Source organism: Pongo pygmaeus, chromosome 1, assembly GCF_028885625.2.
Source record: "Pongo pygmaeus isolate AG05252 chromosome 1, NHGRI_mPonPyg2-v2.0_pri, whole genome shotgun sequence".
Lineage (NCBI taxonomy): Eukaryota > Metazoa > Chordata > Mammalia > Primates > Hominidae > Pongo > Pongo pygmaeus.
In genome coordinates, this window is record NC_072373.2 from 12,827,136 (window position 1) to 12,838,079 (window position 10,944).

Here is a 10,944-nt window from a genome sequence, read left to right on the forward strand (position 1 = left end):
GCCAGAAAGGAAAGGTACAGGGTTTGCTGAGCATGTATAACATTGGCTGGATCCGGGTGACCTGTGAGCTGAAATCTGGAGGTTAAGTAGAAGGAAACGGGTGGGTGGAGGATGGGGTGAGGGCTGGAATGCAGGGGGCCTTCCAGGCCGCAGGAACAAAGTTTGCAAAGGCCAGGAGGCACGAGGGTGCAAGAGGCTTCAAGGAAATGGAAGGAGGCAGAACGGCTGCGTGCAGAGAGCAGGGGTCAAGCTAGGTGTCAGGTGAGGCAGGTGAAGGAATAGGTAGGGATTGATTGTACAGAGTGTGGAAGCCTCAAGGACTGAGGATCTGTCGGAAAGTGTTGGAAAGCCAGCACTGGATTCAAAGCCAGCACAGACAAATGGCAGAATCTGATTTGTTTTTGAAAGATGACTGGCTGGGCACAGTGGTTCACAGCAGTAATCCCAGCACTCTGGGAGGCCGAGGTGGGTGGATCACTTGAGGTCAGGAGTTCGAGACCAGCCTAAAAATACAAAAAATTAGCCAGGCGTGGTAGTATGCACCTGTAATACCAGTTACTTGGGAGGCTGAGACAGGAGAATCTCTTGAACCCAGGAGGCGGAGGTTGCAGTGAGTGGGGATCACGCCACTGCACTCCAGCCTGGGTGACAGAGTGAGACTCTGTCTTGAAAAACAATAACAATAAAAATAAAATAAAAGATGACCCTGGCAACCTTTTGCAGAATAGGTTACCAGAAGGCAAGAGTGGGTGTGAAAACCTAAGTTGGAATGGTGTGAAAACACTAGGCAGGAGAAGAGTGTGGGAAATCGGGCGAGAGAGTACGGTCACTTGGTCTGGCGTAAAGCAAGCTCAAGATATGGGCACCGTCTATGGTTTCATTACGGAAATAGGAGTAAGGGGGTGTCTCCTGTGGGTTGCAGAAGCGAAATAATATGTTAGGAAGGGGAAATTGGGGTGTGTGTGTGAGCCTGTGTTGAAATGGAGGAGCACTCATTTTACAGACAGAATAGAGTCCCAGAGCGGGAATGGACATTTGGATCATCTTTCAGATGGTCGAGTATGTTCTTCAGCATCCTCTGCCAACTGGTGGGGAGCTCTCACCCTTAGGAGGCCTCCTTTCTCTTTGTGGGAAGCCCAAATCCATCTCTCTCTAAAGTTTTCACCGACAGGTTTGGATTCCACCTCTTGAAGTCAAAGAAACAGATTCTTTCCACATGACACCCTCTTATCATCATATCCTCTGTCCTCTCACTCTTCCACGAGTTCTGGGATTTTGAAAGCCCTTTGTTCCATGTTGCCCATTTGTTCCAGGTTGCGAACATCCATTTTGGCTGGCCCGGGCAGACTAAGAATACCATCTTGGGAAATCTGGAACCTGAAGCTTTTTTTTTTTTTTTTTTTTTTGTGAGATACAGGTTTTTCCTCTGTTGCCCAGGCTGGAGTGCAGTGGCTCAATCACAGCTTACTGCAGCCTCGACCTCCTGGACTCAAGCAATCCTCCTGCCTCAGCCTCCCGAGTAGCTGGGACTATAGGTATGCACTGCCACATTTGGCTAATTTTTCTATTTTTTGTAGAGTCAGGGTCTTACTATGTTGCCAAGGCTGATCTCAAACTCCTGGCCTGAAGCAATCCTCTTGCCTCAGCCTCCCAAAGTGCTGGCATTACAGGCCTGAGCCACTGCACCCAGCCACTGAGCTTTTTATACACTGCAGTCACTGCTGAGCTGTTTCCCAGCCCCCATCTTGCCTGGTACTGTCGATTTTGGGGGGCCCAAGTAGATTTTACATTTTATCTCCATGAAGTGTATCTCTCTCAAGATCTTTGTGCATCCCCCCACCCCCACCCCTGCAATCATCATTTAATGAGATCTGAGACCACTATTAGTAAAATCTAGCCTAAAACACCCCTTGGCACCTTGTCAATTCGGTTCTCAGAAAAGGAGGTGGATGCTAGGGTAGGAGTGGAGTGGGATGGGGCAGTAGGAGGGTTTCTCCCTTTGTTTCCCCTTCTGTTTTTTCAAACAATAGGTATGAGGATAGGGAAGAATATCTAGACAATGTATTTATTTTCTGCATCCAATTGATAAAATGTTTACCAATCCCCACTTAAAAAAAAAAAAAAGGTAGATCTTTCTTTAAAGTTTCCAAGAAACGCCCCCAAACCCAGCCATCACAATGCCAACTTAGTTGTTGGGTGTAGTCTTCTGACCACCTGCAGACACACTGTCTCCTTTTGACTGCTGAAGCCACAATTTAAGGATGGAACATTCAAACTCGGCCCCTGCCCAAGCTCAAGAATATGAAATAGGAAACGCGTTTATCTAAAGGGTTATATCAGGTTCTACGTAACTCTCTTCAGTGTTTCCAACCTCAACAAAACCAAGTAAAGCCCCAGTGTACTCTGAGGGATAGATCATTCATTCGTGTGTTCAAGAAACACCCACGGAGGTCACCGTCTAGGTTATAGGAGAGCGGAGAGAGAACTCCAGGAAAGCGAGGCCTGGGACGGATTTTAGATTCACGTGAGAGAATAGAGAAAAATCTCCACTCCGACCTCGGGTACCGACACACAATATTTTAAAATAAAGACAGAACTAGAGGCCATTCTAATCACAGATGGGATCCCACAGGTGGGATCGCCTCTCGATTCTGCGGATACTATCTGATGAAATAGCTCCGAGGGTCAATGTTTAGACAAACAAAACCATTCCATCAAAGTGCAATGGGAGAGAGGAAGAGGAGTAATGAGAAGGCATGTGAGCGGGGAGAAAGAAAGAGCCCGGGAGGGGAAAACGAAATCCACCCCCTTGCGCCCATTTCTGCCAGAGGTTTGCAGGACGTGTCTCAACCTGGCATCCCGAGTCCAGAACAAAAGCCACGGGGGCTGCGGCATGGGCAGGGGGAAGGCGCGCGGTGGGTGACGCGGGGCAGGGGCCCTGGCGAGCGCGGGAGGGGCGGTCAGCAGCTGCTCGCGGGGCTGGACTGGGAGCCCTGTGCGACTCCGGGTCCGGCGCCTGGGTCGGGGGTGATTCCCGGGCGTCCCTCGGGGGTCGCCAAGGCCCGGCCTCGATAGCCCTGCGGCTGCTGCGAGCGCCTCCCGAGCTCCCGCCCCGTGGTGCCCACTCCAGGTGCGGGCGGGCGCTGTGTCCCTTTACCTGCGCGCAGAGGGTCGTCCGGTGAAGCCATGGGGGCGGGTTAGGGGCAAACGAGCGTCCGAGCGGGGCTGGCAGGCTCCGGGGCGCGGGAGGACCGTGGGACCACGGGGATGAAAAGTCCTACGGTTCCGACGCGCCTGCAGCAAACCGTGGCTCTGCGCGCCCCTGCCCTCCTCCGCCTTCCCCTCCCTTCTTCTTCTCCTCCTTCGCTTCTTCCACGAGCTCACTTCCTGCTTTGGCAATTAGCAAAGCCCCTTCGCTGCGCGTCCCTCGGTACCTCCCTCCGGAGGCGCGGGGCGGGAGCCGGGGTGCCGCGACCCGGGGCTGGGACGCAAGGCGGGGCCCCGAGTGTCCCGGGCGTCCCCAGCGCCCGGAGCGCGCGTCCTGCCCGGTGCCCACGTCCCCCTGGGCGGGTCCTAGCGGGGGGCTGACACGACTGCCGCCCGGCACAGACTGCGAGCGAAGGACTGGCCTTAAGAAACGGCTGCAGTCGCGGGTCCCTTTCCTGGCTCCCTAATCACGCCCTCAGCTGAGACACCAGAACTCCCCTAACAGAGGCCTGGGCTGAGATGCCCGCCGGCGATCTGATATTTAGACAATTTCCTGATCTTTAAGCAGACTATGCCGCTGCATGATGGCACACGCTGGTACTTTCTATTTTGATTTTTCTTTGGCCTTAGTTACTACATTACCTCCAGGGTGAGTGCCGCAGAAAAGGAGTGAACAGAAGTCGCCCGATACACACTCACAGCTTCTCTAGAAAAAACAGCTTCGGGTTCTCTCAGAAAGGATGGCTTCAAATATTTAAAATAGTACGTTTAAGTGGGGTTTTATACCCATTACTTAAGTGAGAACACATTGGAATTGGTTATGAAGAATATATTTAAGATTGCTACATTTTAACTAAAGCTATCATCCATCATAAGTCTATTATAGGAAGGCGACAGGCATTTTAAATTAAATAGGAATCTTTGAAGAGCTCTAAATAATCTTTCTCTGCCTTCACACATAAGAACAGAAAGATAAAAGTCGGGTGGAAAAAGATAATAATAGTATTTAGTGTATAATATATCCAAGAATTATCATAAATAAGCAACCTCTGGCTAAAAACTCAGCTCTGAGAAATCCAGGAAGACAGCAAATGCCTACATACCCTCTTGGTGACCAGGAGCTTTAGTGCCTCTCCCCATCTGCTTAGTCGTCCTGAGGCCCATGGCGATGTTGAGCTTGGCTTCTTAATTCTCTGGAGTTTGCCATGGAAGAAGCAACAGATTGGGAGAAGATGCTCACTGGTTGTCTAGCCAGAGTCAAACCTTCTAGATGAAAGCTCTCTGGGGAATTTGTAGGTGGGAGGATAAACTTCCTCTTGGTCTGCCTTCGGATAGGAAGGGAAATTTTTTTTAAGGGTATTTTATCTTAGAATCAATTTGGAGGTTTTGTTTGTGGTTCCTTCTGTACTTCTCATGAAGATGGAATTATTCTGACGTTGGCCGTCAGGAAACACTAGTTGAGTGAGCTTGTTAGCAGCCCAACCTCAAGCATTGCTCTAAAGCTGGTTTGCTTTTTGAAACTCTGAAATGTAATTCATCTTTTTATCATTCCCATTCTGCATTATATCAAATAGAAGATGGTGGTATATTTTAACAGTTTTTTTTAAGGAAGATTGACTAGTTATGTAGTTATTATTCTCTTTCATTTTCATTTCCTCATGCCTCCTTTCCTATGAATTGCAACGATCACCATCATTACCTTGATTTTTCCCATGTGCTTTGCGAACTATAAAGTATGACGCAAATGGATGCTATTGTTGTTTTGCACTTTACAAAAAAAAGTAATTTAAAAATGATTCTCTTTCACCAGAGTTCCCATACAATCAATTTGCTGTCACAATGTCCTTCGACTTTTATTTCTTTTGCTGTCCAAGAGTGTTTTAAACCACTGTTGAAAATAGACATTTTTGGGCTGGGTGCAGTGGCTCACACCTGTAATCCCAGCACTTTGGGAGGCCAAGGCAGGCGGATTATTTGAGGTCAGGAGTTCGAGGCCAGTCTGGCCAATGTGATGAAACCCTGCCGCTACTAAAAATACAAAAAACTTAGCTGGATTGGTGGCACATGCCTGTAGTCCCAGCCAGCCAGGAAGCTGAGGCAAAAGAATCACTTGAACCCGGGAGGTGGAGGTTGCAGTGAGCTGAGATTGCACCACAGCACTCCAGCCTGGGCGACAGAGTGAGACTCTGTCTCAAAAAAAAAAAAAAAAAAAAGAAAGAAAGAAAAGAAAATGGATATTTTTAACATTTCCTGATAATACCCAAACACTCAATCTCAGAGTCATGTGAAAAATTTCATATTTCCATAACTTCACCTCCAATTTTCCTTTTCCAATAAATGGAGATAGTGCATTTGGTAATCATGGAGTCAAATATGCTGGATTTTGCTGATGGACCTGTCACTGTAAGGTTGTGTTACATTAAGTAAAAAACCAAAACTGAGTCTGCAAGTGTCTGCAGGATTGTGAGAATTCACTGAAATAATGTTTATGTGAAAATACTGCCTGGGCACGGTGGCTCACACATGCAATTTCAGCACTTTCGGAGGCCAAGGTGGCAGGATTGCTTGAGGCGAGGAGTTCAAGACCAGCCTATGCAACATTTTGAGACTCAGTCTCTACAAAATAATTTAAAAATTAGCTGGATCCCAGCACTTTGGGAGGCCGAGGTGGGTGGATCGCTTGAACTCAGAAGTTCGAGACCAAACTGCCCAACATGGTGAAACCCCGTCTCTACTTAAAATACAAAAATTAGCTGGGTGTGGTGGCAGGCACTTGTAATCCCAGCTACTTGGGAGGCTAAGGCAGGAGAATCACTTGAATCCAGGAGGTGGAGGTGCAGAGAGCCGAGATCGTGCCACTGCACTCCAGCCTGGGTGACAGAGCGAGACTCCATCTCAAAATAAATAAATAAATACAAATACAAATACAAATACAAAAATTAGCCAGGTGTGGTGGCAGGCACCCAACTACTTGGGAGGCTGAGGCAAGAGAATCACTTAAACCTGGGAGGCAGAGCTGCAGTGAGCTGAGATTGTGCCACTGCACTCCAGCCTGGATGACGGAGCAAGACTCTGACTCAAAAAAAAAAAAAAAAAAAAAATTAGCTGAGCATGGTGGTACATGCCTGTAGTCCCTGCTACTCTTGGAGGGTGAAGCACGAGGGTCACTTGAGCCAAAGAGTTACAGACCTCAGGGAGCTATGATCACACCACACCACTGGGTGACAGAATGAGACCCTGTCTCCAGGCAAGCAAACAAACAAACCTAAACTAAGGCCTGTCATATAGTAGGTACAAATAAACCAGCTACTTTCCTACCTTCATTCTTTCCTTGGAATTTAGTTTATTGAGAGAAGCTCCTATTGCCTTAGTTATAAGAAGTCAACCAATATTTATTACAGTGTTTGTACACAGCATGGAGCAATGGACTGATTGGTTGCATTCATCAATGCAATTTAAAAAATCTCACCCCCTCCCCATGAACGAAACAAAATTCCAAGCCCTGGGGAAATCCAAATGAGAAGTCCCTGACTGTTAGGAGTTTGTGGTCAAAAGAGATTTGCAAATACTGTTTTGCTATAGAACTGGAGAAATGAAAGTTTAAACCAGGAAAGATGTGTGTGTGGAAGGAGGCGCTGAAGACGTATGGAAGCAAAATGGCTTGGATATGACCGTCTCGGATTGACAGGGAAAGTTTCAGGCAAATTCCGAGGCTTTAACTCATGGGTACAAGGCTGCAGCCGTAAGTGTGGAAAGAACTGTTGGTCTCATGTCTTTTCACAAACAGATGACAATGATCAGAAATGTGCTGTTTTAAACGGGGGAAACAACAACTCAAAATATATTTTGTTTGATTCATCATAGAATACATCGTTTTTGTTTATTTTATGCCATTTGAGGTAAGCGTTACAGTGAAATTTCTGCAATCTAAGATAAAAAGTTACATTATTGAACCACATGCGTCTTATTTCAAAGGATATGTACATTGCATACAGATAAAACCCAGCAAATTGGGCTGCTCAAGTGGGCCTGATCTATAGAAAAGTGGCTAGAACCACGATGGGAAAATACGAATTTAGGAACGTAAGAGACCCTATGCCTCAGAATGGGCCAGTTCCTACAGTTGAATTTGCTTGATATACCCTTACTGAATCATATGTGATAGAAGATGCCCCAGCAAGAGTTACTAAGTTTCCGTGTCTCTACATTTTTGGAACAGACAGTTGTTAAATTTTGCCCAGAGTGCTTTAAGGCAGTTGTACTAACTTTTGGTAATAGTGTCCAAGTTTTCTTCTTGAGAATCACTGTTCCCATCCTCAATCCAAGCAATTAGGTGGTGGCGACATCACCCCTGACTCCTGAGTTCAATTACAGCCTTTCAGGGCATTGCTACAGTGAGCCACTGAGTGGAGGAGGTGCATGGGATCTTTACAGGGACAGGGGGACCAGTCTTAAAATAATTAGCCCAAGCTGGGCGTGGTGGCGGGCGCCTGTAGTCTCAGCTACTTAGGAGGCTGAGGTGGGAGAATCTCTTAAACCCAGGAGGGGGAGGTTGCAGTGAGTTGAGATCACACCATTGCACTCCAGCCTGGTGACAGAGTGAGACTCCATCTCAAATAATAATAATAATAATAATAATAATAACTAATCCAAGAGCATACAGGTGGTATGTGGTAGAAGGAAGGAGCAGGAGTGAAACATTTAGGAGGCTCTAGACTACTGACCTCCTTGAATGCCAGACAAAAGCATTTGAAACTAGTTTTTAGACAACAGGAAGCCAGGAAGCTAGTTTTTGAAAAGTGGCATGAGAAAATTGGTGTTTTGGAAGATTAATCCAGCAGCTGTGTGTAGGATGGAACAGAGCTAGGAGAGAATGCAGGGAGAGACCCTTTAATCCTTTTGATACACTGTAATTTATTAGAGTTGAATTTACATCCTTATCCAAATGCAGGAGAAACTCATATCAGAATTTTTTTTCCATAAGTTATTGCGGTGCAGGTGGTATTTGGTTAATGAGTAAGTTCTTTTTTTTTTGAGACGGAATCTCGCTCTGTCCCCCAGGCTGGAGTGCAGTGGCTGGATCTCAGCTCACCGCAAGCTCTGCCTACCAGGTTCACGCCATTCTCCTGCCTCAGCCTCCTGTAGCTGGGATTACAGGCGCCCGCCACCATGCTCGGCTAATTTTTTGTATTTTTAGTAGAGATGGGGTTTCACCGTGTTAGCCAGGATGGTCTCGATCTCCTGACCTCGTGATCCGCCCGCCTCGGCCTCCCAAAGTGCTGGGATTACAGGCGTGAGCCACCACGCCTGGCCATGAGTAAGTTCTTTAGTGGTGGTTTGTGAGATTTTGGTGCACCCATCACCCGAGGAGAATACACTGCACCATATTGGTAGTCTTTTATCCCTTGCCCCCTCCCACTCTTCCCTCCAAGTCCCCAAAGTTCACTGTATCATTCTTATGCCTTTGCATGCTCATAGCTTAGCTCCTACACATCTGTGAGAACACATGATGTTTGGTTTTCCATTCCTATCAGAAAATTTTAAATCTTCTTTTGCTACCTTCTTGTTTTTGAGACAGGGTCTTGCTCTGTCTCCGAGGCTGGAGTGCAAAGTGTAGTGGCATGATCACAGCTCACTGCAGCGTCGTCATCCTGAGGTTCAAGCAATCCCTCCACCTCAGCCTCTTGAGTGTCTGGGACTACAGATGTGCCCCACCACACCTGGCCAATTTTTTTATTTTTATTTTTTGTAGAGACAGGAGTCTCACTACATTACCTAGGCAGGTCTCGAACTCCTGGGCTCAGGGGATCCACCTGCCTTGTCCTCTAAAGTACTGGGATTACATGTGTGGGCCACCATGCCTAGTCTTGTTACCTTCTTAAGCATTCATTATTATACAGGAGTCAATTGCCTTGTAGATTTTGCATACATACATAAAATTATCTGGAAAGTTATATTCCAAAATGTCAACAGAGGGACAAAAGCTTAAGTAAAATATTACCTTTGTGCTGATTTGATTTCTGTTTGTCAGAGGCACAGTATTCCAGTGCGTGTATTTAAGCATGAATAATTCTTAAGTTCCTCTCTTCACTTATGCAATACCCTTCCTCACACAGGAGATTAAATCTCTCTTGTCTACTTGCAGTTTACTTTGAATTGTTTACTCACTAGAAGCATGAGCAATGTTTGGTTTCCCACAAAGAGAATGGCAAAGTGTGGGTGATTCTTAGTATGGTGTATTGCTAAACACACTTAGAATGCCCTGGGTGGGGAGTGGTAGGTGCAGAGCAGAGAGGAGAAATGGGATAGGGTGAAAAAGTGTGGCTGTGCAGAGGGCACTTTTATTCTACATATCCTCCTGCAGCCTCGGGATCCTCACTCACCACCTTGCAGGTGTTCCTGGTGCCTTGATCATGGGTGCTCCCACACCCACACCATTTCCAGCTGCTTTTTTAGTGAATGCCTTCATACATAGAAATTTATTTCTTGCTTCAGATTTTGAGATAAAATCTGTTCCAAAAGATGAACTTCATATATTAAAACCTGAAACCCAAGTAATGAAATTCAGCTAGAGAAGTTTTTTTGAGGGATGTTTGCTTTGGTTATTGCTGTTGCAAGAAAAGGACAAATGGAAAAACAATCTAGTGTTATCAGTGACCGTAGCTAGCGTTCAGTTTCCTGTGCTTTCTACCCCCAGAATGGAGAACACAGGCTCAGACTGGTAACTCAGGAATCTACAAAAGGATCAATCACTTTAAAAATTCATTTAACAAATTGTCATTTAGAACTTATTCTGAGCTAAGACAAGAAGGTGGACTTGGATCCAAGTGAGTCACCTGAGAAACTGTTAGAACTAATAAGTGAATATAGCTTGGTGGGGAGTTATCAAACACCAAGAGCTTTCTTATATGACAATACCCAACTGGGTGCGGGGGGAAGGTCCCATTTAAACCAACAAGTAAAACTATAAAGTAACTAGAAATAAATTCAATAAAACTGTGTGAGAAATTATTGCAAATACTACAAAGCTTTAGTGAAAAACATTAAAAAATCTGACTAAATAGCAAGCTATACCATGTTAATGGATAAAATGTCTCAATATTGTAAAGATAGTCATGATTCCTTAATTAATCTACAGATTCAATGCTAACTCAACCAAATTAACAAGATTTTCTTGGAACATAAAACTGATTGCAAAATTCATATGGGAGAGTAAATTCAAGATCACTTTGAGAAAGAATAACAAGGATTTGTCTTACAATATAACAAGATATGATAAAACAACAGTAGTTAAAACACTGAATATTGGTACAAGAAAAGTGAAAAAAAGATTAATGGAACAGAACAAAAATTTAAGACACAGACTCATGTATGTGTTTGGAATATGATAAATGATAGACACATTTAAATGGTCAAAAGACAGTTCAAATGGTGTTGGGAGGATACACACACACACACACACACACACACACATAATGCAATTTATATTTCTGTCTCACCCTATACACAAAAGTAAGCTTTGGATAGATTAAAGATCTAATTGTAAAACATTAACTTTCAAATTATTAAGAGAGAATACAAGAGAATCTCTTAACAATTTGGTAAAAGGAAGAGCTTTCTTTTTTTTTTGAGATGGAGTTTTGCTCTTGTCGCCCAAGCTGGAGTGCAATGGCACAATCTCAGCTCACTGAAACCTCCGTCTCCTGGGCTCAAGTAATTCTCCTGCCTCAGCCTCCC

General features: G+C 45.3%; 1 protein-coding gene across 2 annotated transcripts in view; it reads right to left on the reverse strand.

Moving 5' to 3' along the window:
* EDARADD (EDAR associated via death domain) overlaps positions 1 to 4,454 on the reverse strand; it is a 91,958-nt gene extending 87,504 nt beyond the window's left edge. The window contains exon 1 of one of the 2 annotated variants that reach the window (XM_054452342.2): positions 3,158 to 3,638. In XM_054452342.2, coding sequence (XP_054308317.1) covers positions 3,158 to 3,188 — 31 coding nt within the window. In that variant the 5' untranslated portion in view covers positions 3,189 to 3,638. Of the gene's footprint in view, positions 1 to 3,157; positions 3,639 to 4,310 lie in introns of those variants that run through there. The other variant, XM_054452338.2, reaches the window with a different exon arrangement.
* Between the last annotated feature and the right edge of the window lie 6,490 nt (positions 4,455 to 10,944).